The 22,576-nt window shown below is 42.2% G+C and overlaps 1 protein-coding gene across 4 annotated transcripts in view; it reads right to left on the reverse strand.

Moving 5' to 3' along the window:
* Nucleotides 1–22,576, reverse strand: part of CLPB (ClpB family mitochondrial disaggregase) — a 171,006-nt gene that overhangs the window by 11,795 nt on the left and 136,635 nt on the right. For 2 of the 4 annotated variants that reach the window (XM_057747656.1, XM_057747653.1), the window contains 5 exons: nt 20,232–20,388; nt 19,354–19,427; nt 19,066–19,185; nt 18,738–18,842; nt 18,042–18,345 (listed from right to left, as the gene is read on the reverse strand). In XM_057747656.1, coding sequence (XP_057603639.1) covers nt 18,097–18,345; nt 18,738–18,842; nt 19,066–19,185; nt 19,354–19,427; nt 20,232–20,388 — 705 coding nt within the window. In that variant the 3' untranslated portion in view covers nt 18,042–18,096. Of the gene's footprint in view, nt 1–13,773; nt 17,843–18,041; nt 18,346–18,737; nt 18,843–19,065; nt 19,186–19,353; nt 19,428–20,231; nt 20,389–22,576 lie in introns of those variants that run through there. The other 2 variants (XM_057747654.1, XM_057747655.1) reach the window with 2 other exon arrangements.

The raw sequence follows: 22,576 nt of genomic DNA on the forward strand, positions 1-22,576 counted from the left end.
CAATGCTTTCTTATCCCTCAGATTTCTATATTTATTGAAAGAGATCCTTTAGACTTTTGATTATAATTTGTTATATACTTTGCTGTACACAAGCAATAGAAAGAAAAATATAAGGGACTTCCTGGCTGTCCAGTGGTTAAAACTCCATGCTTCCACTGCAAGGGACACGGGTTCTATCCCTGGTCGGAGAGCTAAGATCCCGCATGCAGTGCTGCATGGTCAAAAAATTAAAGAAAAATAAAAAGAAAAATATAAGCAAATAAATTGGTTCAAGTATTTCTAAAACTTCTTTATATTCAGAGTCCCATTTTTTGAATCATTTTTTGCCTCAAAAATGTCAATGCCCACATTTAATTAACTTATTTTAATACAATATCATACTCTGAAACTTCAAGAGTATTGGTGATACAGCATTTTAAAAAAGAGGGATCTGCAATCATCAGTGGAATTTTCTTCCAAACCATTAAATTCATTTGACAAGTTTTGATACTGGCACTTTCTTGACTTTTCCAGAAAGTATAAATGAGAACTTCTCAGAGAAAACCTGAACTTATATTCTTTCCTCAAATGATACTTAAATAGTTTGTGGACTGAAATCTCCAGCAATGGCGGTTATGCAGTCATGCCACTAGAAATAGCAATTATGTTTGCACACGGCAATTGCATCTATGTCACAACCACTGCCCGGCTGACAGTGATTGTGACGGATCTTGATTTCAGATTTTCAGATTCCAGTTTTGATAACATGTGCATCTTTGGAATCCATGAAAAACTGTAGCTTAAAAAAAAACTGTAGTTGTACACAAATTTGTTATGTCAATATTTGGTTGGACTTTACGTCTGTCACGTATGTATCATATATGTACCATGATTAATTTTCTTGTATGAATTTTTCATTTTCCTAGAAGTAATAATTGCCTATTTTTCATTTGCTTAGTTTCCTAAGCCTCTATCACTATCACTCTCCTGCGGAACTGTAAAATTTTTGGAGATACTCTTTTCCACACAGACATGTCAAGTCTTCCATCAGTCCCATTATTTTTTTTCCTGGACACATCTCTCCTGGCGCTTTCTGGGAGTAGATTGTATTATTGTTCCCAGTGCTTCACTTCCTTCCAGTTAAGAGAATTATACACCCCTGCTTTTTGCCATGTGACTTTGTAGTATCTCTCCCTAGAGTAGGGGGAGTATCTTTTCCCATCCCATTGATGGTGAGCGCGGCCCTGTGACTTGCTTTGGGCTCAAGAATTTTAATAGATGTGAGAGGAACAGAGAATTTCAATGTGTTTGTGTAATCTGGCTTACTTCTTTCCATCCACCACGAAAAGGACATGGCTTGGATACCTATTGGTTCAAGAAGAATGAGAAAACGTGGGGAGAAGACTTGAAACCAAACTTCAGCCTAGAGCAAGCCCAGCTGAGCACAGCTGTATTGATTGAGCCCGAGCCCATATGCAGACCCATGAACGTGAAAAATATTGTAAGCCCCTGAGGTTTTGAGGTTTTATTACACAGAAAAAAACTAATATAACTTCTACCCTCCTGCATGAACCTGGACTAGCTGTTGCTCTACAGAGCTATTGTCCTGGGATATGCCTTTGCATATCTATTGGCCCAGATGCCCCATTTATTGAATTCTGACTTTCTTTTTCTTGGTTTATTTCCTTGTTTTAATGGAGCACATCCTCAAGTAGCTGCCTGAGAATGGGTGCAAGGTAGGAATATTTTTTGAGACCCATGCATATCTGAACATGTTTATTGGGCCATTATATTTGGTTAATAATTTGGCTAGGTTTGTATTTCTGGGTTGAAAATAATTTTCTCTCAAAATTTCACCATTGTTTTTCAGCTTCCTATGTTGTTTTTGAGGGATATCATTATGACTTCTTATTCTTTGTATGTGACTTTATTTTTCCTTTGGAAGCTTTTAGAATCTTCTTTATGTCCTGAGGATTTTGATATTTCATGATAATGTGACTGGGTAGGAATCTGCTTTCAACCAGCGGGCATTTGATGCGTCCTTTCAGTCTGAAAACACATGTCCTTTAGTGATGGAAAATTTCTTGTACTTTTTATTTGGTAATATTCTCTGCCTCACTTAATCTTTTTTTTTTTTGGTGGGCGGAGGAGGGGTGGCGGGCTGCCCGGGTTGCAGGATCTTATCTCCCTGACCAGGGACTGAACCCGGGCCCTCAATAGTGAAAATGTGGGGTCCTAACCACTGGACTGCTAGGGAGTTGTCTCTTTCTTTTAAAAACTCCTATTAGGTGGATGTTGGGCATTCTTAATTGCTTTTTCTAACTTTATTTGTTCTGTGACATTTTGCATTTCTTTTTTTTTTTTTATAAATTTATTTATTTAATTTATTTATTGGCTGCTTTGGGTCTTCATTGCTGCACACGGGCTTTCTCTAGTTGCTGCGAGCGGGGGCTACTCTTCATTGAGGTGTGCAGACTCCTCATTGTAGTGGCTTCTCTTGTTGTGGATCATGGGCCCTAGGCGCGTGGGCTTCAATAGTTGTGGCTCATGGGCTCTACAGCACAGGCTCAATAGTTGTGGCGCACGGGCTTAGTTGCTCCATGGCATGTGGAATCTTCCCAGAGCAGGGCTCGAACCTGTGTCTCCTGCACTGGCAGGTGGATTCTTTACCACTGCGCCGCCTAGGAAGTCCCTCCATTTCTTTTTGTTTTACTTCTTGGGAGATTTTCTCAAATTTATCTTCCAATTATTTTATGGATTAAAAAAATTAACTACCATATCAAAATTCTAAAGGTTGTTCTTTTCAGTTATTACTTTTACTTATTTATTTTAAAATAAATATTTATTTATTTAGGTTGCACCGGGTCTTAGTTGCAGCAGGCAGGCTCCTTAGTTGTGGCATGAACGTGGGATCTAGTTCTCTGATCAGGGATTAAACCCAGGCCCCCTGCACTGGGAGCACAGAGCCTTATCCACTGTGCCACCAGGGAAGTCCCTTCCTGTTATTACTTTTAAAAGAAGGATCCTGTTTTTCTTTCATGGCTATATTATTTTCTCTTTTTTTCTCTCTAGATATCATAGAGTTTGGGGAAGTTTTCCTGCTGTTTTCTGTATTGCTTCTGTTTCTTCTAGGGGTCTTCCACTACTGAATCTTCTAATTCACTGCTGAGACTTCCTGGAAGGGGTAAGATTTCAGTGATGCCATCATTCAAAAAGAATTCAAGTCCTTAGTGAAGGTGTTATAATGACCATACCAAAGGTTCCCTGGGTCACAGAGAAGAGATCCTACCCAATCAAAGATGCCTTTACCAGTTTGGAACTCATCAGCACACCCTTCTCTTTGGGCCTGCAAAACTGTGCAGTTCTTCCAAGCAAAAGTGGAAAGCAGTAGGAATTATTGTTCAAACATGGCCAGGCCTTGCCTATGAAAGTCTTCATTTTAACCATTTATGGAGATCTACATTTCTTTACGTAGATCCAAGTTTCTCTCTGGTATCACGCTCCATCTTCTTGTAGAATTTTCTGTAACATTTCTTGTAATGCAAGTCTGATGGTAATGAATTCTCTCAACTTGTATTCTGAAAAAGTACTTAATTTTCATTTTTGAAACATTTTCATTGGGTTTAGAATGCTGAGTTGACGGTTTCTTACTTCAGCACTTTAAAGATGTCACTCTACTCTCTTCTAGCTTACAGAGTTTCTGGTGAGAAGTATGCTTGGTTCCTCTGTATAATGTCTTTTTTCTCTGGCTGCTTTCAAGATTTTCTCTTTTTCTTTGGTTTTAGGAATTTTGAATATGGGAAGTCCAAGCATGTGTAGTAGTTTAAAAATATGCATACAAGTTCTTTGATGTTTTAAAAGGCGGAGCTTAATTCCCCTCTTCTTAAGTTTGGGATAGACTTAGAGACTTGCTTCTTGTTTTTCCCCCAGGTATAAGGTGGAGTTTTTTTATTTTTTTATTTTTTTTGTATTGAGCTAATATATAACATTATATTAGTTGCAGGTGTGCAACATAGTGATTCAATTGTATATATTGCAAAAATGATCATGGTGTCTAGTTAACATCTGTCACCACAGTTACAACTTTTTTTTCATATTACATCCCTATGACTTATTTTATAACTTGAACCTTATTTTGTACCTTTTGACCCCCTTAACCCATTTCACTCACCTCCCACACCCTGCCCTGCCTCTGGCAACCACCATATTGGTTCTCTGTAGCAATAGGTTTTTTGTTTTTTTGTTTTTAAGATTCCATATATAAATGTGATCCTCAAGGTCCATCCATGTCCCAAATGGCAAGATTTCATTTTTTTAATGGCTGAATAATATTCCAGTATGCGTTTATAGCTCACATTTCCTTTACCCATTCATTCATCAATGGATTCTTAGGTTGTTTCCAAACCTTGGCTATTGTAAACAATGTTGCAGTGAACGTGGGGATGCATGTATCTTTTCGAGTTAGTGTTTTCATTTCTTTCCCATAAATACCCAGAAGTGGAACTGCTGGATCATAAGGTAGTTCTATTTTTAATTTTCTGAGGAAACTCCATACTCTTTTCCATAGGAAACTCGCTTCTAATGGAGAGACTACAGTGGGAGTAATGGTGTAGTACCTCTGAGATTGAGCTCATACAAGACAGTGCTGCTTCTGCCTGACTCTGTGATTGCTCTGGGGACACTAACTGCCACATTGTAAGGACTTTAAGCTGGTATGCTTTGTAGTCATCAGGAAATTATAATTATTTTATATATTTAATTGTCAGAAAAAGGCAGCTGGATGAGGATTTACTGTATTGGGAAGAAACTATCAAATATAAAATCCTAAATCATGAATTATGCCATAGAAAGCTTATTAATTTGCTCTTCCAGCAAGCGCTAGGTAAACATCTACTCTGTGAGTATGCCCAGAGAAACCACAGAAGTCAAGCAGAGGAAGACCCTAAGACAGTTCTGCAATTTTAAATTGTTGAAAATATGAACCTTGACTTCTTTGATACAGCTCTATTAAAATGTAGTCTTAGGGCTTCCTAGGTGGCGCAGGGGTTAAGAATCCACCTGCCAATGCAGAGGTCACGGGTTTGATCCCAGCTCCAGGAAGATCCCACATGCCGTAGAGCAACGAAGCTCGTGTGCCCAAAAAAAAAAAAATGTAGTTTTACTTTTTAAAATTAATAGACTATTTTTTAGAGCAGCTTTAGATTCACAGCAAAACGGAGTGGCAAATGCAGAGTTTCATATTTCACACCTGCCCAGCCCTGCCCCCAGTCTCCCCACTATTAACATCAGCATCATGATGGTACATTTGCTACAACTGATGAACCAATACTGACACATCATTATCAACCAAATTCCATAGTTTACATTAGGGTTCACTCTTGTCCATTGCATGGGTTTTGACAAATGTATAATGTCACATACCCACCATTATCATACAGAATAGTTTCCCTGTTCTAAAAATCCCCTGTTCTCTACCTGTTCATTTCTGCCCCCCCACCCCCACAAGGTCCTAGCAACCACTGATGCTTTTTACTCTCTCCATAGTTTTGCCTTTTTCAGAATGGAATCATATAGTATGTAGCCTTTTCAGATTGGTTTCTTTCACTTAGTAATATTCATTTATGGTTTCTCCATGTCTTTTTCTAGCTTGATAGCTCATTTCTTTTTAGTGCTAAATACTATTTCATTGTCTGGATGTACCACAGTTTGCTTATGCATTTGCCAATCAAAGAATATCTTGGTTGTTTCCAAGTTTTGGCAATTATGAATAAAGCTGCTATAAACATTTGTGTGCAGGTTTTTGTGAGGACATACATTTTCAACTCCTTTGGGCAAATACCAATGAGTACGATTATAGGATTTTATGGTAAAAGTATATTTAGTTTTGTAAGAAACTGTCAAACTCTTCCAAAGTGGCTGTATGTTTGTGCATTCCCACCAGCAACAAATGAAAGTTCCTGTTGCTTCATATCCTTGCCAGCATTTGGTGTTGTCAGTGCCAGATTTTGGCCATTCTAATAGGCGTGTAGTGGTATCTCATTTGTTAATTTGCATTCCCCTGATGGCATATGATGTTGAGCATCTTTTCATGTTTATTTGCCATATGGAGATCTTCTTTGGAGAGTTTTCTGTTCAGATCTTTTGCCCAGTTTATAATCTGGTTGTTCATTTTCTTTCCTTCTTTCTTTCTTCCTTCCTTTCTTTCTTTTTCTTTCTTTTTTTCTTTCTTTCTTTCTTTCTTTTCTTTCTTTCTTTTCTTTCTTTCTTTCTTTTTCTTTTCTTTCTTCCTTCCTTTCTTTCTTTCTTCCTTCCTTTCTTTTTCTTTCTTTCTTTTTCTTTCTTTCTTTCTTTCTTTTCTTTCTTTCTTTCTTTCTTTCTTTCTTTCTTTCTTTCTTTCTTTCTTTCTTTCTTTCTTTCTTTCCTTCCTTCCTTTCTTTCTTTTTCTTTTCTTTCTTTCTTCCTTCCTTTCTTTCTTCCTCCCTTTCTTTCTTTCTTTCTCTTTCTTTCTTTCTTCTTTCTTTCTTTCTTTTTCTTTCTTCCTTTCTTTCTCTCTCTCTTCCTTCCTTCCTTCAAATAAATTTATTTATTTATTGGCTGCATTGAGTCTTTGTTGCTGCATGTGGGCTTTTCTCTAGTTGTGGCGAGTGGGGGCTACTCTTCGTCGTGGTGCGAGCGCTTCTCATTGCGGTGGCTTCTCTTGTTGCGGCACACGGGCTCTAGGTGCTCGGGCTTCAGTAGTTGTGGCTCATGGGCTCTAGAGTGCAGGCTCTGTAGTTGTGGCACATGGGCTTAGTTGCTCCACAGCATGTGAGATCTTCCCAGACCAGGGATAGAACCTGTGTCCCCTGCATTGGCAGATGGATTCTTAACCACTGTGTTACCAGGGGAATCCCTGTTCATTTTCTTTCTTTCTTTCTTTTTTTTTTTTAAGAACTTTTATTGTGATATAATTGACAATAAACTGCATATATTTAAAGTGTACAATTTGGTATTTTTTTTCTTATTAGTAATAATAATATGGCAATCCCAATCTCTCAGTTCATCCCACCCCAACCTGTTCATTTTCTTATTGTTGAGTTTTAAGCGTTCTTTGTAGGATTTCCCTGGTGACACAGTGGTTGAGAATCCGCCTACTAATGCAGGAGACATAGGTTCCAACCCTGGTCCGGGAAGACCCCACATGCCACAGAGCAACTAAGCCTGCGAGCCACAACTACTGAAGCCTGTGCTCTGCAACAAGGGAAGCCACCACACTGAGAAGCCTGTGCACCACAAGGAAGAGTAGCCCCTGCTTGCTGCAACTAGAGAAAGCCGGCACGCAGCCAAAAAAAAGAAAAAAAGAAAGAAAAGCAGTTCTTTGTATGTTTTGAATACCAGCCCTTCATCAGATATTATGTTTTGCAAATATTTCCTCTCAGTCTATGGCTTGTCTTCTCATTCTCTTGACATTTAACTTTGACACATTAAAAAAAAATTATTTTAAAAGGATTTTTTCTTAAAATTGATGAATAATTTTTTGATATTAAAATTGAGATAACTCACATCATAAAATTTACCCTTTGAAGTGTACAATTCCGTGATTGCACAAAGTTGTACAACCACCACCACTATGTAATCCCATAACATTTTCATCATTCCAAAAGAAGTCCTATACCCATTATCAGTCATTCCCACATCCCTCTTCCCTCAGCCCCTGGCAACCACTAATCTACTTTCGGTCTCTATTGATTTGCCTATTGAGACATTTCCATATAAACGGAATCATAATATGTATTCTTTTGTAACTGGCTTCTTTCATTTAGCATGTTTTCAAGGTTCATCCATGTTGTATCATGAATTAATACTTCATGCTTTTTACTGCTAAATAATATTCTACTGTATGGATATACCACATTTTGTTTATTCATTCATTAGTTTGACAGGCATTTGGGTTGTTTCTACTTTTTGGCTTTCTTTCTGAACATCTGTGCAACAAGTTTTTGTGTGGGTGTATGTTTTCATGTCTCTTAGGTATACTTAGGAATGGAATTGCTGGCACATGGAAATGCTATGTTTAATCATTTAAGGGACTGCTAGACTCTTTTCCAAAGTGGTTGAGTCATTTTACATTCCCAGTTTCTCAACATCCCCACCAACACTTGCTATTTGTCTATCTTTTTGATTATAGCCATTCTAGTGGGTGTGTAGTAGTATCTCATGGTTTTGGTTTGCATTTCCCTGATGGCTAATGATGTGCTTACTGGCCATTTGTATATCTTTGGAGATGTGTTTATTCAGATGTGTTTCCTATTTAAGTTGTCTTTTTATTGTTGAGTTGTAAAAGTTCTTTACTTACTCAGTATACTAGACTGGCCAGAGAAGGATGGGGGTTTTCGAGGCAATACAGTCATTGTTGATAAAATTTAGATGTGACCATGATACAGGTGACTGAGGTGGTCAGGGGCATAAAAAGATCATTAAATGTGGGCAAAGCAGGGTATTGGATAAGTCATTCATGGGAAGTTGAAGCCACCAAGAATGATGGCATGTGTTGAGGAAGGGAGAACGTGATATGGGGCCTAAGATCTTCCTTGTATGCAGGACAGGTATTGAGATATCAGTAGATAGGGCAATGACAGCAAGGGCTGGATACGCAAACTGCTGAATTAAAAAAAGCTAGGAGGAAAAATGTGCAATAACCACAGAGAAGCAGTGGGGGCTCACTTCCTGGGTCTGACAATAAAAGCAGCTTCCACCTAAGAGGGCTCGGGGAAGAAGCATCTTAAGGGACAGCCAGAGTAAACAATATCTTTAGGAGATACTTAAGGTGAAAAATATTCTCTGACATAAATCACAGCAATGTTTTCTTAGGTCAGTCTCCCAAGGCAAGATAAATAAAAGCAAAAGTAAACAAATGCAACCTAATCAAACTTATAAGCTTTTGCACAGCAAAGGAAATCATAAATAAAATGAAAAGACAACCTATGGACTAGGAGAAAATATTCACAAATGATGCAAACAATGAGGGCTTAATTTTCAAAATATACAAACAGCTCATGTAACTCAATAACAAAAAAGCAATAAAAAAAATGAGCGGAAGACCTAAATAGATACTTCTCTAAAGAAGACATACAGATGGCCAACAAGCATGTGGAAAGATGCTCAACATCACTAATTATAAGAGAAATGCAAATCAAAGCTACAATGAGGTATCATCTCATACTGGTCAGAATGGCCATCATCAAAAAGTCTACAAATAAATGCTGGAGAGGGTATGGAGAAAAGGAAAACCTCCTACACTGTTGGTGGGAATGTAAATTGGTACAGTCACTATGGAGAACAGTATGGAGGTTCCTTAAAAAACTAAAAATAGAACTACCATATGATCCAGCAATTCCACTCCTGGGCATATATCTGAAAAAGATGAAAGCTCTAATTCCAAAAGACACACACACCCTAATGTTCATAGCAGCATTATATACAATAGCCAAGACATGGAAGAAACCCAAGTGTCCATCAACAGATGAACGGATAAAGAACATGTGGTAGTCATACACAATGGAATATTACTCAGCCATAAAAAAGAATGAAGTAATGTCATTTGCAGCAACATGGATGGACCTGGAGATTATCATACTAAGTGAAGTAAGTTAGAAAGAGGACAAATATTATATCACTCATATGTGGAATCTAAAAAGCAGTACAGGGATTTCCTAGGTGGTGCAGTGGTTGAGAATCCGCCTGCCAATGCGCGGGACATGGATTCGGTCCCTGGTCCAGGAAGATCTCACATGCTGCAGAGCAACAAAGGCCGTGCACCATAACTACAGAGCCTTTGCTCTAGAGCCCGTGAGTCACAACTACTGAGCCCATGCATTGCAGCTACTGAAGCCCGTGTGCCTAGAGCCTGTGCTCTGCAAGGAGAAGCTCTCACACCCCAATGAAGAGTAGCCCCCGTTCGTTGCAACTAGAGAAAACCCGCGTGCAGCAAAGAGGACCCAATGCAGCTAAAAAATAAAAATAAATATTAAAAAAAAAAGCAGTACAAATGAACCTATTTATAAAACAAAAACAGACTCACAGACATAGAAAACAAACTTATGGTTACCAAAGGGTAAGGGGGGGAGGGATAAATTGGGAGTATGGGATTAACAGATGCACACTACCATATATAAAATAAAGAACAAGGATTTACTGTATAGCACAGGGAATTATATTCAAAAAGTTTTAATAAACTATAATGGAAAAGAATTGAAAAAAAAGTATATATATACACATATACACGTATAACCAGATCACTTTGCTGTACACTTGAAACTAACACAATATTGTAAATCAAGTATATTTCAGTAACAACAAAAAAGGTGACGCGATGGAGCAAACATTCCAACAAGATGCTTATATAGAAAAATTTCTTGATTATTGAAGGAAGAACTGGGGGGCTCAGGGAAGTGTTGGGAAGGGGAACACTTTGTGATGAGGTGATGGTAGAGGACCACTGAGGTTCAGACCTCTTGAAATTACTGTGACAAACCTGTGAGGCATGCTGGGATTCGACTGGAATAACTCTTGGAGGATGGTGGGCAAATAGTTTCAGGATTGTGGTGGAGGGTACGTTACTTATTTCTGTAACTGATCATGGCCCTGGGGGTGGCACACTGGTGACTGTCCTCTCCCCCCACCCCAAGGGGGTAATCCTCTCGTCCTAGGTCAGCTCCTTAGAGCCTGGTGGGTGACCCAAATCTTTAAAGAATCTGAATACTTAGTGGTTCTGTTATTTAATACCTAGATCAATTAAGACCACAACAATAGAGAAAATTGTTCAGGGAAAAAATACCATGGAAATAAATCTGAGAAAACCACCTAGAACGGAAGTTCTTTTTTCACATTCATCTCTTCTTTTTTCATACAGTCCTTTCTTGCCTTATGGTTTCTAGTCTTCCCTTTATTTCTCTGAACATTTTAGACATACTTCTTTTAAATTCAGATACTTCTATTACAATTCTTGGAGTGCAAATTCTCCCATTCGCTGCATCTCCCAAGTTTCCTCTCCTTCATGGTGGTTTGCTTTTTTCTTTCCTCTTTTCTTTTGTTTTCTCTTCTCCTTTATTTGGGAGTAAGTTTGCCCTGTAAGTTCATTTCAATAGGACTTGTTTTTCCAAATGTTCCTTTGTGAAAACTTGGTTACGAGACTATCCTTACAGAGAGTTTTGTGTTTGCTTCTAAGGAATCATATGGCCCAGGACCAGCTGTAGGTTTTTTTTTTTTTTTTAATATTTATTTATTTAGCTAGTTAGTTAGGCTGCACCGGGTCTTAGTTGTGGCATGTGGGATCTTCGTTGCGGCATGTGGGATCTTCGTTGTGGCATGTGGACTTCTTAGTTGTGGCAAGTATGTGGGACCTAGTCCCCCCACCAGGGATCGATCCCAGGCCCCCTGTGTTGAAAGTGTGGAGTCTTACCTACTGGACCACCAGGGAAGTCCCGATTTTCATCTTGAGATTCCAGTAATGTCTGGGTATTGTGTATTTGTACCACACTCTCACAAACAGCAAATGTCTTAGTTTCTTTGTAGCTGACTCTTTCTACTTACGTCCCTGACTGATGTTAGACTTTATTGTATTTCCTTACTGATTTCCAGGTTAAGGAGCAGTGTTTTTCTAGTCCTCATTTCACAAGGAAGTGCTCCTTTGAGACTCATTTCAGTGCTGAAGGCCTAGTATTCAGCCATTAGGCCTATATCTGAGTCCCAAGTCCCTATGAACTCTTTGACCTCCACTTTCATACATCCTGACTTTTGGATTTCCATTCATTTTTGTCACCTTGGGATTTCCCATTTTTAGTTTCAAGTCCAGTTGTGTGTCAAACTTTTTTTTTGGCTACATAATATCCAGTATTTCTATATTTGAGGTGGGAAGGGAGTTTGCCTGGAACTACTCTATCTGTTGTGTTGATATATTGGTCAGAAGTCACCCCAAAATATTCTGCATATTACAATCAAAGGGTCTTTTAAAAACACAAATATGGTTGTTTCATCCCCTGAGCAGGGCATTCAAGGCACTATGAAGTCAGGAAGCTTGCTTCTCCAGCTTCATTTCCCACCACTTTCTCTTCTCTATACTCACGTACAGTCTCTATGCTCCAGTCACAGACACTGACTCTTCTCTTCCTGTTCTCTCTTAATTGTATTTAGGGTGTATACTGATAGTAGTTACATTTACTTATCCTCTAGTTTGCACACTATCAAGATGGAATTGTAGTAACTGATAATAGTAACTCATCTCTCCTAGACCCAGAACACAGCAGCTCCATATGGTGAAGCCACTAGACACTGCAGTGTAACATGACTTTAATTTTATTAAATTAAAAATGCTGTTGAGTCTAAATATGTTTGCATTGAGTTGTATATTAATTAAAGACTTGTCATTTTAATGATATTAAGTCACCTTTCCAAGAACCTGGTATGTCTTTTCATTTGTCAGCTCTTGTTCTATGCCCTTCAATATGATTTTTCCTTTCTTGTTAAATTCTTAGTATTTTATAATTTTGAATAGGTAACATTAATATGGTTCAAAATTCAATTTAAAATTATAAAAATGAATACAGTGAATTTACCCTTCCATTGCTGTCTCCTCTCTACCCAATTCTTCTCTCTTCCAGAGATATTTTATGTATATACAAGCAAATACACGCACCTATTTATTTCAATTGTGAATGGAACACTTTTGTTATTGTTTCTAGTTGATTATTGCTGGAATAGAAAAAAGCTATTGATTTTTATACATTTATCTTTTATTCAGACACTTACCAAATTTCCTTATTAATGCTAACAGGTTTTACTTATAGCCTCTTAGGTTTCCTAAACACACAGTCACATATCAGCAAAACAATTTATTATTTTCCAATATGTATATATCAAGTATTCACTTTTCTTGCCTATTTTCACCTGAATTTTCAAAGCAACGTTGACTCTTATTTCATATTTTAACAGAAGTAGCTTTGGTATTTATAATTAAAAAGTTTTGCTATTTAAAAAAATTTTTATGGTAGTTGCTTTACAACATTGTGTTAGTTTCTACCATATAGCAAAGTGAATCAGCTATACGTATATACGTATCACTTCTTTTTTGGATTTCCTCCTCATTTAGGTCACCACAGAGTGCTATTGGTTTTGTTTTGTTTTTTAAAGTTCACTTATTTATTTGTTGGCTGTGTTGGGTCTTTGTTGCTGAACACCGGCTTTCTCTAGTTGCGGCGAGTGGGGACTACTCTTCATTGTGGTGCGTGGGCTTTTCATTGCCGTGGCTTTTCTTGTTGTAGAGCATGGGCTGTAGGCGTGTGTGCTTCAGTAGTTGTGGCATGCGGGCTCAATAGTTGTGGCACACAGGCTTAGTTGCTCTGCGGCATGTGGGATCTTCCTGGAGCAGGGATCGAACTCGTGTCCCCTGCATTGGCAGCTGGATTCTTAACCACTGCACCACCTAGGAAGCCCGTGCTATTGGTTTTTTTTTTTTGTCAGATCAAGGATTTTTTAATTTTTTTGCAAATGTCAATCTTTTTTTTTTTTTTTTTTTAAATCGGAATATAATTGCCCTACACTCCTGTACCAGCTTCCGAGGCACACCAAGGTCAATCAGCTGCATTCATACACATATCCCCGCATCCCCTCCCTCCCTCGACTCCCCCCCACCCTCCCCGTCCCAGTCCTCCAAGGCATCATCCATCATCGAGCTGAACGCCCCCCGCCACACTGCAACTTCCCACTGGCTATCCACTCCACAGCTGGCAGTATATACATGTCCATGCCACTCTCCCACCCCGTCTCAGCCTCCCCCTCACCCCCTGCCCCCCCAAACCTCGAGATGAATAGTTTCTCTTCCTTTTACTTGGAGCTTTATCAAATCATACTTAAAGCTGTAAAATTTTATCAAATGCTTTTTCAGCATATACTGACAAAATGTTTATCTCCTTTTAACAAAACTTTATTTTGAAATAATTTTAGACTTACAGAAAAGTTGCAAAAACAATACAAAGAATTCCTGTATACCCTTCACTCAGATTTCCTCAGTGTGAATACTTTACTTTTGTTTTATCATTCTGTGTATTTTTGTGTGTGTATACATATATGTGTGCATGTATACATGTGTGTAATTTAAAGTTTCCTGGAACATTTGCCAATTGTCTTTAAATATTTCAATGTATATTTTCTAAAAACAAGGATATTCTCTTATATAATCATATAAGTATTATCAAAACATGAAGATTAACAGTCTACAGACATTTAAATAATCTTCAAGTCCTTGATGTAACTGATTATATTAATAAATTTCCTGATACTGAAACTTGTCTAATTACGTTGTACAATTCAACTTAATTTTATTTGGAATTTTTGCATCTATAGTCATAGATGAGATTAAGCTATGGCATTCTTTTTGGCATATTATCAGGTTTGAGCATTAATCTTACACTGGCCTTTAAAAATCTGCTGAGCATCTTTCCAACTTTTCCCATGATCTGAAGCAGTGTATACAGTAATTAAAAATTACACGGATCAATTTTTTGGCTAGGTGATGGCTATTTTACTAGTGTTTTCAAAAAAAATAATTTTATACTTATCCTTTCTCTTTTTTTTTTGTATTCCACTTAACTTCAGGTTTTATCTTTAATTGATCCATTTTCTATGGTTTAAATGTGTCTTTTTTCTAAATTCCTAAAACAATCACTACACATCTTTGAGTTTTCCTTTTGAATAATAAAGATGTTACATTTTCATTTCCAAGTCCAGCTTCATCTATTTCTGGATACTCAGTAAGGTATCTGGGGTCTTACTTTGCCCTATTCACTCAGGGTCTGGCAGGTTCTACCGCTTAGCTACAAGCACATGACAAATGTGTGCTCCATGAAAAAATGATCCTGTTCTGTCCTGGGACTCACTATGAGGATCTGCGCTTGCTGCAGGGCCCACCCACCCAGCTAAATACCTGGAGCAGCCATCATGTGACGGCTCCATGCCAGCTTTTATGAACAGGAGAGTGAGCAGAATAACTGGGTACTTGAATCTTACACTCTAATAACAAAGACAAACATAGAACAAGTAATGCAAGTGAGCTGAGTACCGCCTAGGATTCTATTAAAGTATAAGGTAGGGGTCCAACATCACCTAGGATGTCTAGCTAAGAATCCCTAGAAGTGATACTCAAGTTTCTCAGACTCTTCTCAGAAAGGTGGCCATTGGGTTTTCCTGTATAAAAGTTATCTGGTTTTGAGTTACATGTCTGCTGCTCCTGGCTACAGCTGATTGAACAAAGGGACTGACAGCCAGGCTTAAGAACTTTATTCAGCAGGAGTGTTCCACATAGGATGGTCACTGACTGACTTAATTAGAGCCTCTAAGGGAAGTCTGGACAAAAACACAGAGTGAGAGGAGAAGAAACAGAGATAGCAGGAGAGGAAGAAGTAGAAAAAGAATAGTAAAGTCATAATGATAATGTCACAAAGCCTGTAGTATTGGATTAGAACTACAGGCATCAATATGGACTCATGATTTTTAATAATATACAGATGGACATACAGTAATAAATTGAGTTGTGTATGATACATGTGTTAACATACACACATATATTTCCTAGCTTTGTGTGCTGAAAAGGCCTAGAAGCAATGACATTCCAGTAGCAATGAATATACCACCTTGGTTTCTAAGTACCATTCTCAAAATAAAAGGAACCAAGAGCTGCTTAAGAGACATGGCTAATGTCAGGGCTGGGGCAAGAAGAGTATGAATGAGCTTGGAACATCTTGTAGTGCCAGAAAGTAAGGAAATACTAAAAAAAAATGATGGGACAATACTGAAACAACACAGGAGCCAACTTAAGAGCTCCCAATGGCCAAATCTAGGCCAAATAAGCAACAAAACAAACTATGTTAGTATCAGGTTATAACCCATAGACTAAAACAAATATCCATTAGTTTATATTGAAATAAATAAACTCCTGAATAAATAAATGGGGGAAAAGAGACAGCTGTTCCTTACAGTAGAATACCAATTAATAAATTTAGATGGAATAAGAAAACAAAGTCATCATTAGGCAAATACAACATTAATGCTTGATATATGTAAGAACCACTGAGGGATGCTAAAATCAGTGGGCAAAATTCTAAGGATAAATGAGACATCTGTACAGCTCTTATCTTTCCATGACATTCTTATTAATTTCAAAAGTGAAATTAGTAACCTTACAGTGGAGAAACTGGCACACACAACCTCTGCCATGTGCTGCCTGCTATGAGGCACCAGGAAGGGCACAGCATCACTTGTGAGCTAGTCTTGCCCCAAACGTAGACCCTCAATCTAATCATGTGAAAATAGCAGATAAACCCAAATTAAGGGACATTCTACAAATTAACTGACCTGGACATTTCAAAAATGTCAAGGCCATAAAAGGCAAAGAAAAACAGAGGAACTGTCACAGGCTGAAGGAAATGAAGGAAACACAACAAAATAATAATGAGGGCTCCTTGACTGACTGGATCCTGGACCAGAAAAACAACATCAGTGGGGAACATGGCAAAATTTGAATGTCTATAGATTAGTCAGTACTATTGTATCATGTTAATTTCCCAGTTTTTTATAGTATTAATTATACTATAATTTAATAATTTTTAAAAGATGTTAATATTAGGAGAAGCTGGTGAAGGGTAACTCATGGTAACTCAACTATTTTGGCAACTACCTGTAAGTGTAAAGTTATTTTAAAACAGGAAGTAAAAAAAAAATAGTAATAATAAAAAAAGAAAGGCAGTCACTGAGGTATGAAGCAGCTGACAACTCCTTGAGGGGCTGGACAGCGACTGCTGGAGTGTCCGCTGGAGCCCACATTCTGGGCTCTGACTGCCTCACACCCACCATGTTATCATGACATTCCTCCATCACCCATGGGCCTTTGACTGCTGCCATTTTCTGCTTCCTGAAAGACACTTTCTAACACCAGAGGAGGGTTCCAAAATGGGCCTGCAAGGGGAGGGTGATGGCGTGGTTATCAATGGTGGCTACTGCAGGTGGTTCCCAAAGATGTAACTACCAAGCTTTGCTGTGCCCTGCTAAGCTGAGGCTGAAACATGTCTGGTCTGTGGAACGCCTTGGGGGTGGTGTGCAGTCCCTCTGCTTAGTTACTAGCATGCAGACTGCACAGGGGAGCTGTGTACTCCAATTTCACTTAGCTGGGACCATAGTACAGATGGGGCTGAGGTAGACTCCATGGCCATTTGGGCAGAGCCCGACCCCACGATCCCTCCCCTCTATAGTTCCTCAGTGTCTCCGTTGTTGGTCTCCTGAAGGAGGCCCCACAGAGCTGAGCTTGCCTGGTCATTTGGTACTTCTGTCCAGTCCCCGTGTAGGGCAGGGTGATGCCCAATCAGCCTTCCTCCAAAAGATGCCCTATGCTGGCCAAGTTCCAAGGCTGGAGAGACAAGGTCTGGTCTGACCCCTGAATGTGGGGTGGGGAGGAACAGTATGGAATGGCAGTGGAAGGGGGAAGTGGGGTGGGGAGGAATAGCTATGACATGGTAGTGGAAGGGGGAAGGGTTCCGAAAGTCCCTTCCCCTTGGAATTTTAAGGCATGGGAAAGAGGAAGCTACGGCCTAAATGTAGAACCTCTGTGCCTGGACCTCTGCATTCTTCTCCACTCACAGTGGAGACATTCTGGAGACTCAGTTGCATGAGAGCCAGCAGAGGGTGGCAGGTCACAGCCTGGTCCCTGTCTTCTTCCAGCCAGATCTGTTCTCAGCTGCCATACTTCTGAGCTTCCAGGAAATATGATAAAGTTCCAGAGACTCTGGGACACTGGGATCACGCTGAAGCACAGAGACAAGGGACCTCCCTCTTCTCCCTGCCTTGAAGGGAGGAGCAGCTCGTCTCCCAGAGACCTGTTAGCACATGTGGGCCCACCATGAAGGAATCAGGGTAGGGCAAAATTCCTCCTTTCCACTTTGGGGCTGAGAAGGCATCTTCCAGGGGCTGTGAGGAGGTAATAGGCCTTAGGCTGGATGGAGAGCAGTGAAAAGCAGGAGGGGACGGTAGGTCATTTACCACGCCACAGCCGAGGGGGCTTTATTAGGTGCTGAGGGCACGTATAGGCAGACGCTAGAGGGTGTGGCACACCTTCTCAGGGTGCAGAGGTGCCTGGATGTCCAACCTGTGGGTCTTGCTGTCCTTATCGATGATCTCCAGCCGCAGCGTGGGCGGACGCTTCTCAGCCTGGGGTGAGGGCAGTCCAGGACTCTTGAGCAGCTGCTTGTCCGAGTCCTCCACAGTGATGCGCAGAGTGCAGCCCCCTGGCAGCAGGTCCTGCTCGTAGGCAGCCGCCAGCTGGTTCACCACACGGCGCTCCACCTGCAGGCGGTAAGTGAAGGGGTCGTCACGGCCAAAGCCCGGAGGCCGGGCTCTATCGCTTACGACCCAGGTGAGTATTTACTCAAAGCTTCAGTTTTTTCATCTGCAAACGGCTAACAACACAAGCGTGCAGGACAGTGCTCATGACTCAGGAATGTCAGTTTCCGAGGTTCCCAGCTCAGTACGCCCACGCTGGTAAGGGTTCAAACTCAGTTATCCTCTAGCACAGGGGTTTTACTTGATTACATTGTTTTTGGTTCTGAAGGGGCACCTGCTCTGGGTAAGAACAATTCCAGCCTGTCTGGACAGGCCGGGAGCCTAGGGAATGGGTCTGGGGGCACCAGAGAGGGAGGGGTGGAGACGCCTCTCTCCTCTCAGGCTCCTGTGCTCACCTCATGCTTGATGGAGCGGGCGCCATAGTGCACGTTGTAGCCGTCGACCAACACATCCGCCACCTCGCGGTCCCAGAGCAGTGTGATGTTGTGCCTTTGCTTGGCCTGGGACAGGTCAGATAGGAGCATGCCTGCATGTGGCCCAGGACTTCCCGTCTCTCAGCACTCTGGCCTGAGGCCTGGGCCTGTGAGAGACTCTGTGCCCCTTCGGCCACTGGCCCCAAACCTCTGTGCTCCACCCTCTGGCGGGGGTGCCCCCAGCCCAGTGTTCCCTGACTTCCAGTGCACAGATGTCCCACCCCCACCCACGGGCAGTCCCCACTCTTACTCTCTTGGCCCAAAAATTCAGCTCCTTGTTGACGAGTTGGATGAGCTCTGAGTGGCAGAAGGGGAGGAAGTAGACGATCTCATTGATTCGTCCCAGAAACTCATCTCTCCGGAAGTGAGCCTGCAGGGCCAGGTTAGGGATGAGGTGAACTCAGTGACCCAGAGTGGGTAAGGGAATTACTGGACCCTACTGGGGAAGATCGGGGTGGGAGGGCTTCCATATCTTTAGGATGGCTAAGGGGATCCCCTCCAACCCGAGGCTCCAGCAGGAAGGACAAAGAACTCTTACTTTTAAGATGGGGCGAATCACATTTTCCTTGAAGTTCTTTGAGATGGTGATCTTGTCACTCATCTGGACATCCCCTGTGGAGACAGAATTGTAAACTGCCTGCTCCCCACACCTGGGGCCTTTGGGAGCTGTGCCTGCTCCTTGGCTCCACCTAGGAAAAGAGCCCAGGTCCTGCCCCTGACGGTCTGTTGTGATCCCGGTCAAGGTCTCAGGCTCTCTGGTCCTTGGCCTTCTCCTTACCTGCACAATGAGAGTGGACTGGGTACTTTCTAGGCCCTTCTGATGCTCATCTACTGGTAGGAATTGTATGAAGGAGGGGAGAGGAGAAGAGTCAGGACCAAGACTTGAGTCCTGACTTGTAAGAAGGGGGCTGGAGAGTTCAATCCTAAATAGAAAGGTGACAGACATGGCCTCCGCCTGACACACTCCTCCTTTCCAGCACTCTTCAGGGCCCACCTCTGCAGGAAGGCTCCCTGGCTGAAAAAGGCTGTGCCTACCTCCATATGGTTTCTGATCTGCTATCCCCTCATTGCACCAAAGTGTCTATCTGTTGAGTGTGCATCCCTTCAGTCCTCTTAGACCCTGGCCTCTTCCTGGCCCCGGTGCCCCAGGGTGGTTCTGTCCATTCCTCTGTCTGGAGCCCTCCTGTCACTCAAGAGACTTGGGGCTTTCTTGAGGAAGTAGGGGCACTGTCTGTCTGCCTCCCACCACTATCTAGTAGGGTGCTTGGTGTCTGGTCAGGGCCAGCTAGGGACAAAGATGCCTAACCAGGGCCCTCATCTGGGCCCGGGACCCCAATGCCATCCTTGCCCCCAGGAGATGTGCGGACGGCCTGGGCACTTGACTGGTCGCCCAGAGAGCTGGGCCCCGTGCCGTACCAAGGTTCTCGGCGATCCGGTTATGGCTCATCTCCAACGCTTCCTGCCTCAGCTGCAGTGCGTGCTGTGCTATCTCATCACTGGCCACGTTGGAGGTCATGATGAAGATGGCGTCCTTGCAGTCGATGGTCTTCCCTTTTCCATCTGTCAGCCGGCCCTGGAAAGGAACAGCGACTGCACGGTCAGGAAGCAGTGAGGCTGGGTACCTCTTCCAGGAAGTCTCTCCAGAACCCCTGGGCCTCCTTCCCTGGCAGAGTGAGCACTCCCTCCGCTGGGGTCTCTAAGCACTGTTCTCACACGTCGGCTGCAGTGCTCACCTGCTGGGAGCGCCGCCAGGCAAGACTGCGCCTGCTGTCTGGCACCTCACAGGGCACTCAGAAGCCAGCTTAACTGTACATGCATCCATCCAACCCCCTCTCCTGGAGGCCCACTCTGGGCCAGGCTCTGTGTTGGGACACTGGGGACTCACCGAGCCTCTGACATGCTCCCAGTCTAGAGAAGGAGTGATGTCAGGAAACAAGCGGTCACAATTCAATGGTTAAGTGCTATGATAAAGGGAAGGCCAGGCTGCTGTAGGAGGTCAGAGGAGCGTATTCTACGGGCCATGGTGAGGACCAGATAAATGATTTGAATCAGCTATAATCTCTGCATCTTTGGAGCCATCCTCTGGCCTGGGACAGAAAATAACGTTCCTCCTTTAACCAACTTGGGAAGTTGCCTTGGAATCTTTAGCTTTTTCTCGAAGTGACACAGAAGAAAGCATCTTTACTAGACACAGATGCACCAAGGAAAGAGAAAGGGGGCAACAGTAGAGGGAAGAAACAGAAAAATGAGAAAAGTGCAGCTGTCCAGGGCCATTCAGTTCAAGGGCAAGGAACTCTGCCCACTCAGCAGACCTCAAGGCTATCACGGCATAACAGCACTTTGCAGTCATTTATAAAAAAGCAATAATCAGGGCCCCACTGAGAGGAAATGATGGAGTCTCACTTTGATGGGCACATCCCCTTTCATCCCCGGTGCCTTGCTTAGTGCTTTCCATGCACTGTTGCACTCTGCCCACTAGAAGGTCGCTCTCTGAAGGCAGAGCCTGGGTCTTACTCTCACTGGATCCTAGAACAGTGTCTGGTATATAGCAGGTGCTCAGTACTTGCTTGCTGAATGCTTGAATTCTCACCACCCCTACAAAGAAGCTGAGGCTCAGAGAGGTTAAGTAATTTGTACAAGGTCTTACAGCTAGAATACAGTAGAGCTAAGGCTCTACTGAACTGTCTGACCCCAGAACCCATGTTCTTCACTGTACACTAGGCTACTGGGGTCATACCAACAGTGTGGGATAAAAGAGGTCTCATGCAATTTTCTTTCCCTAAATAAAAATTTCTCAGAATTCTGCCAAGTTCAGTTTGTATCCTTTGATCCTGACTGGAGAGAAGCCATCAGGACAGGAGTGGGGAGAGACGGACCTGCCTGGGAATTCACCTAGGTTGCAGACAAAGCATAACTCCTGCCAAGTCTGAGAACATGGCTCTGGGGAAAGGTCACTGACCTCAGCCTGTTGGCACCTGCCTGAGCCAGCGATGCTGGGCCCTGCCCCAGCCTCACAATCCTCCTCAAGTGTTTCCCGTTCCCTGGCGGCGAGGGTCTCACTCAAGGTCACTTGGTTCTAAAGCCGATGCAAAAGCAGACCAGCCCTGGTCCTCAGAGGTAAAAAAGAAAGGAATGTGCATTAACTGAGCACCTACTGTGTACTGGGCACAGTACTAAGTGCTTTTCTGCCTCACTTTACACTGGCCCTTGGCACAGGCCTCTCAGAAAATGTTAGTTCCAAGGGGGTCTACTCAAAGGCAGCCTCGAGATCCAGGTCCTGGTCACTCTCCCATCCCAGCCTTGAGTGGGACGAGGAGAAGGCAAGGGTGCAGATGTTCCTGAGCTTGGCCATTAGCTTCCCACTCTGCCCCCTGCTCATGGGTTACAACACGGCAGAATCCACTGAGGGCAGTTCTAGTTTGGGGGACCAGGTCTGTGTGTGTGTGTGATGTGCCCAAGTGCAAGCAGATGACCCCGAGTGTGTTCGCAGAGCTCACCCCCGAGGACTGAGCACACCACACTGCTGCACGGGCCAGAGCAATAACCGGTGGCCATTTCATCCTAAGAGATCAAAGCTCTGCTCATAACTGGGCCCAAGGGTGGGTCCCAGGTGGGTGAGGGGAGCAGGTGCAGTGTATTACTGACCCAAAGGGTGACTTTCACAGTGTTCACAGCTCCTTCTCCTCAGAGTCCTGGGCAATAAAATGTGTCCCAAAGAGGGAGCTGTTGCTGTCCTGCCTCCAAGCAATGACTGGAGTGCA

Source organism: Hippopotamus amphibius, chromosome 9 (assembly GCF_030028045.1).
Source record: "Hippopotamus amphibius kiboko isolate mHipAmp2 chromosome 9, mHipAmp2.hap2, whole genome shotgun sequence".
NCBI classification, from domain to species: domain Eukaryota; kingdom Metazoa; phylum Chordata; class Mammalia; order Artiodactyla; family Hippopotamidae; genus Hippopotamus; species Hippopotamus amphibius.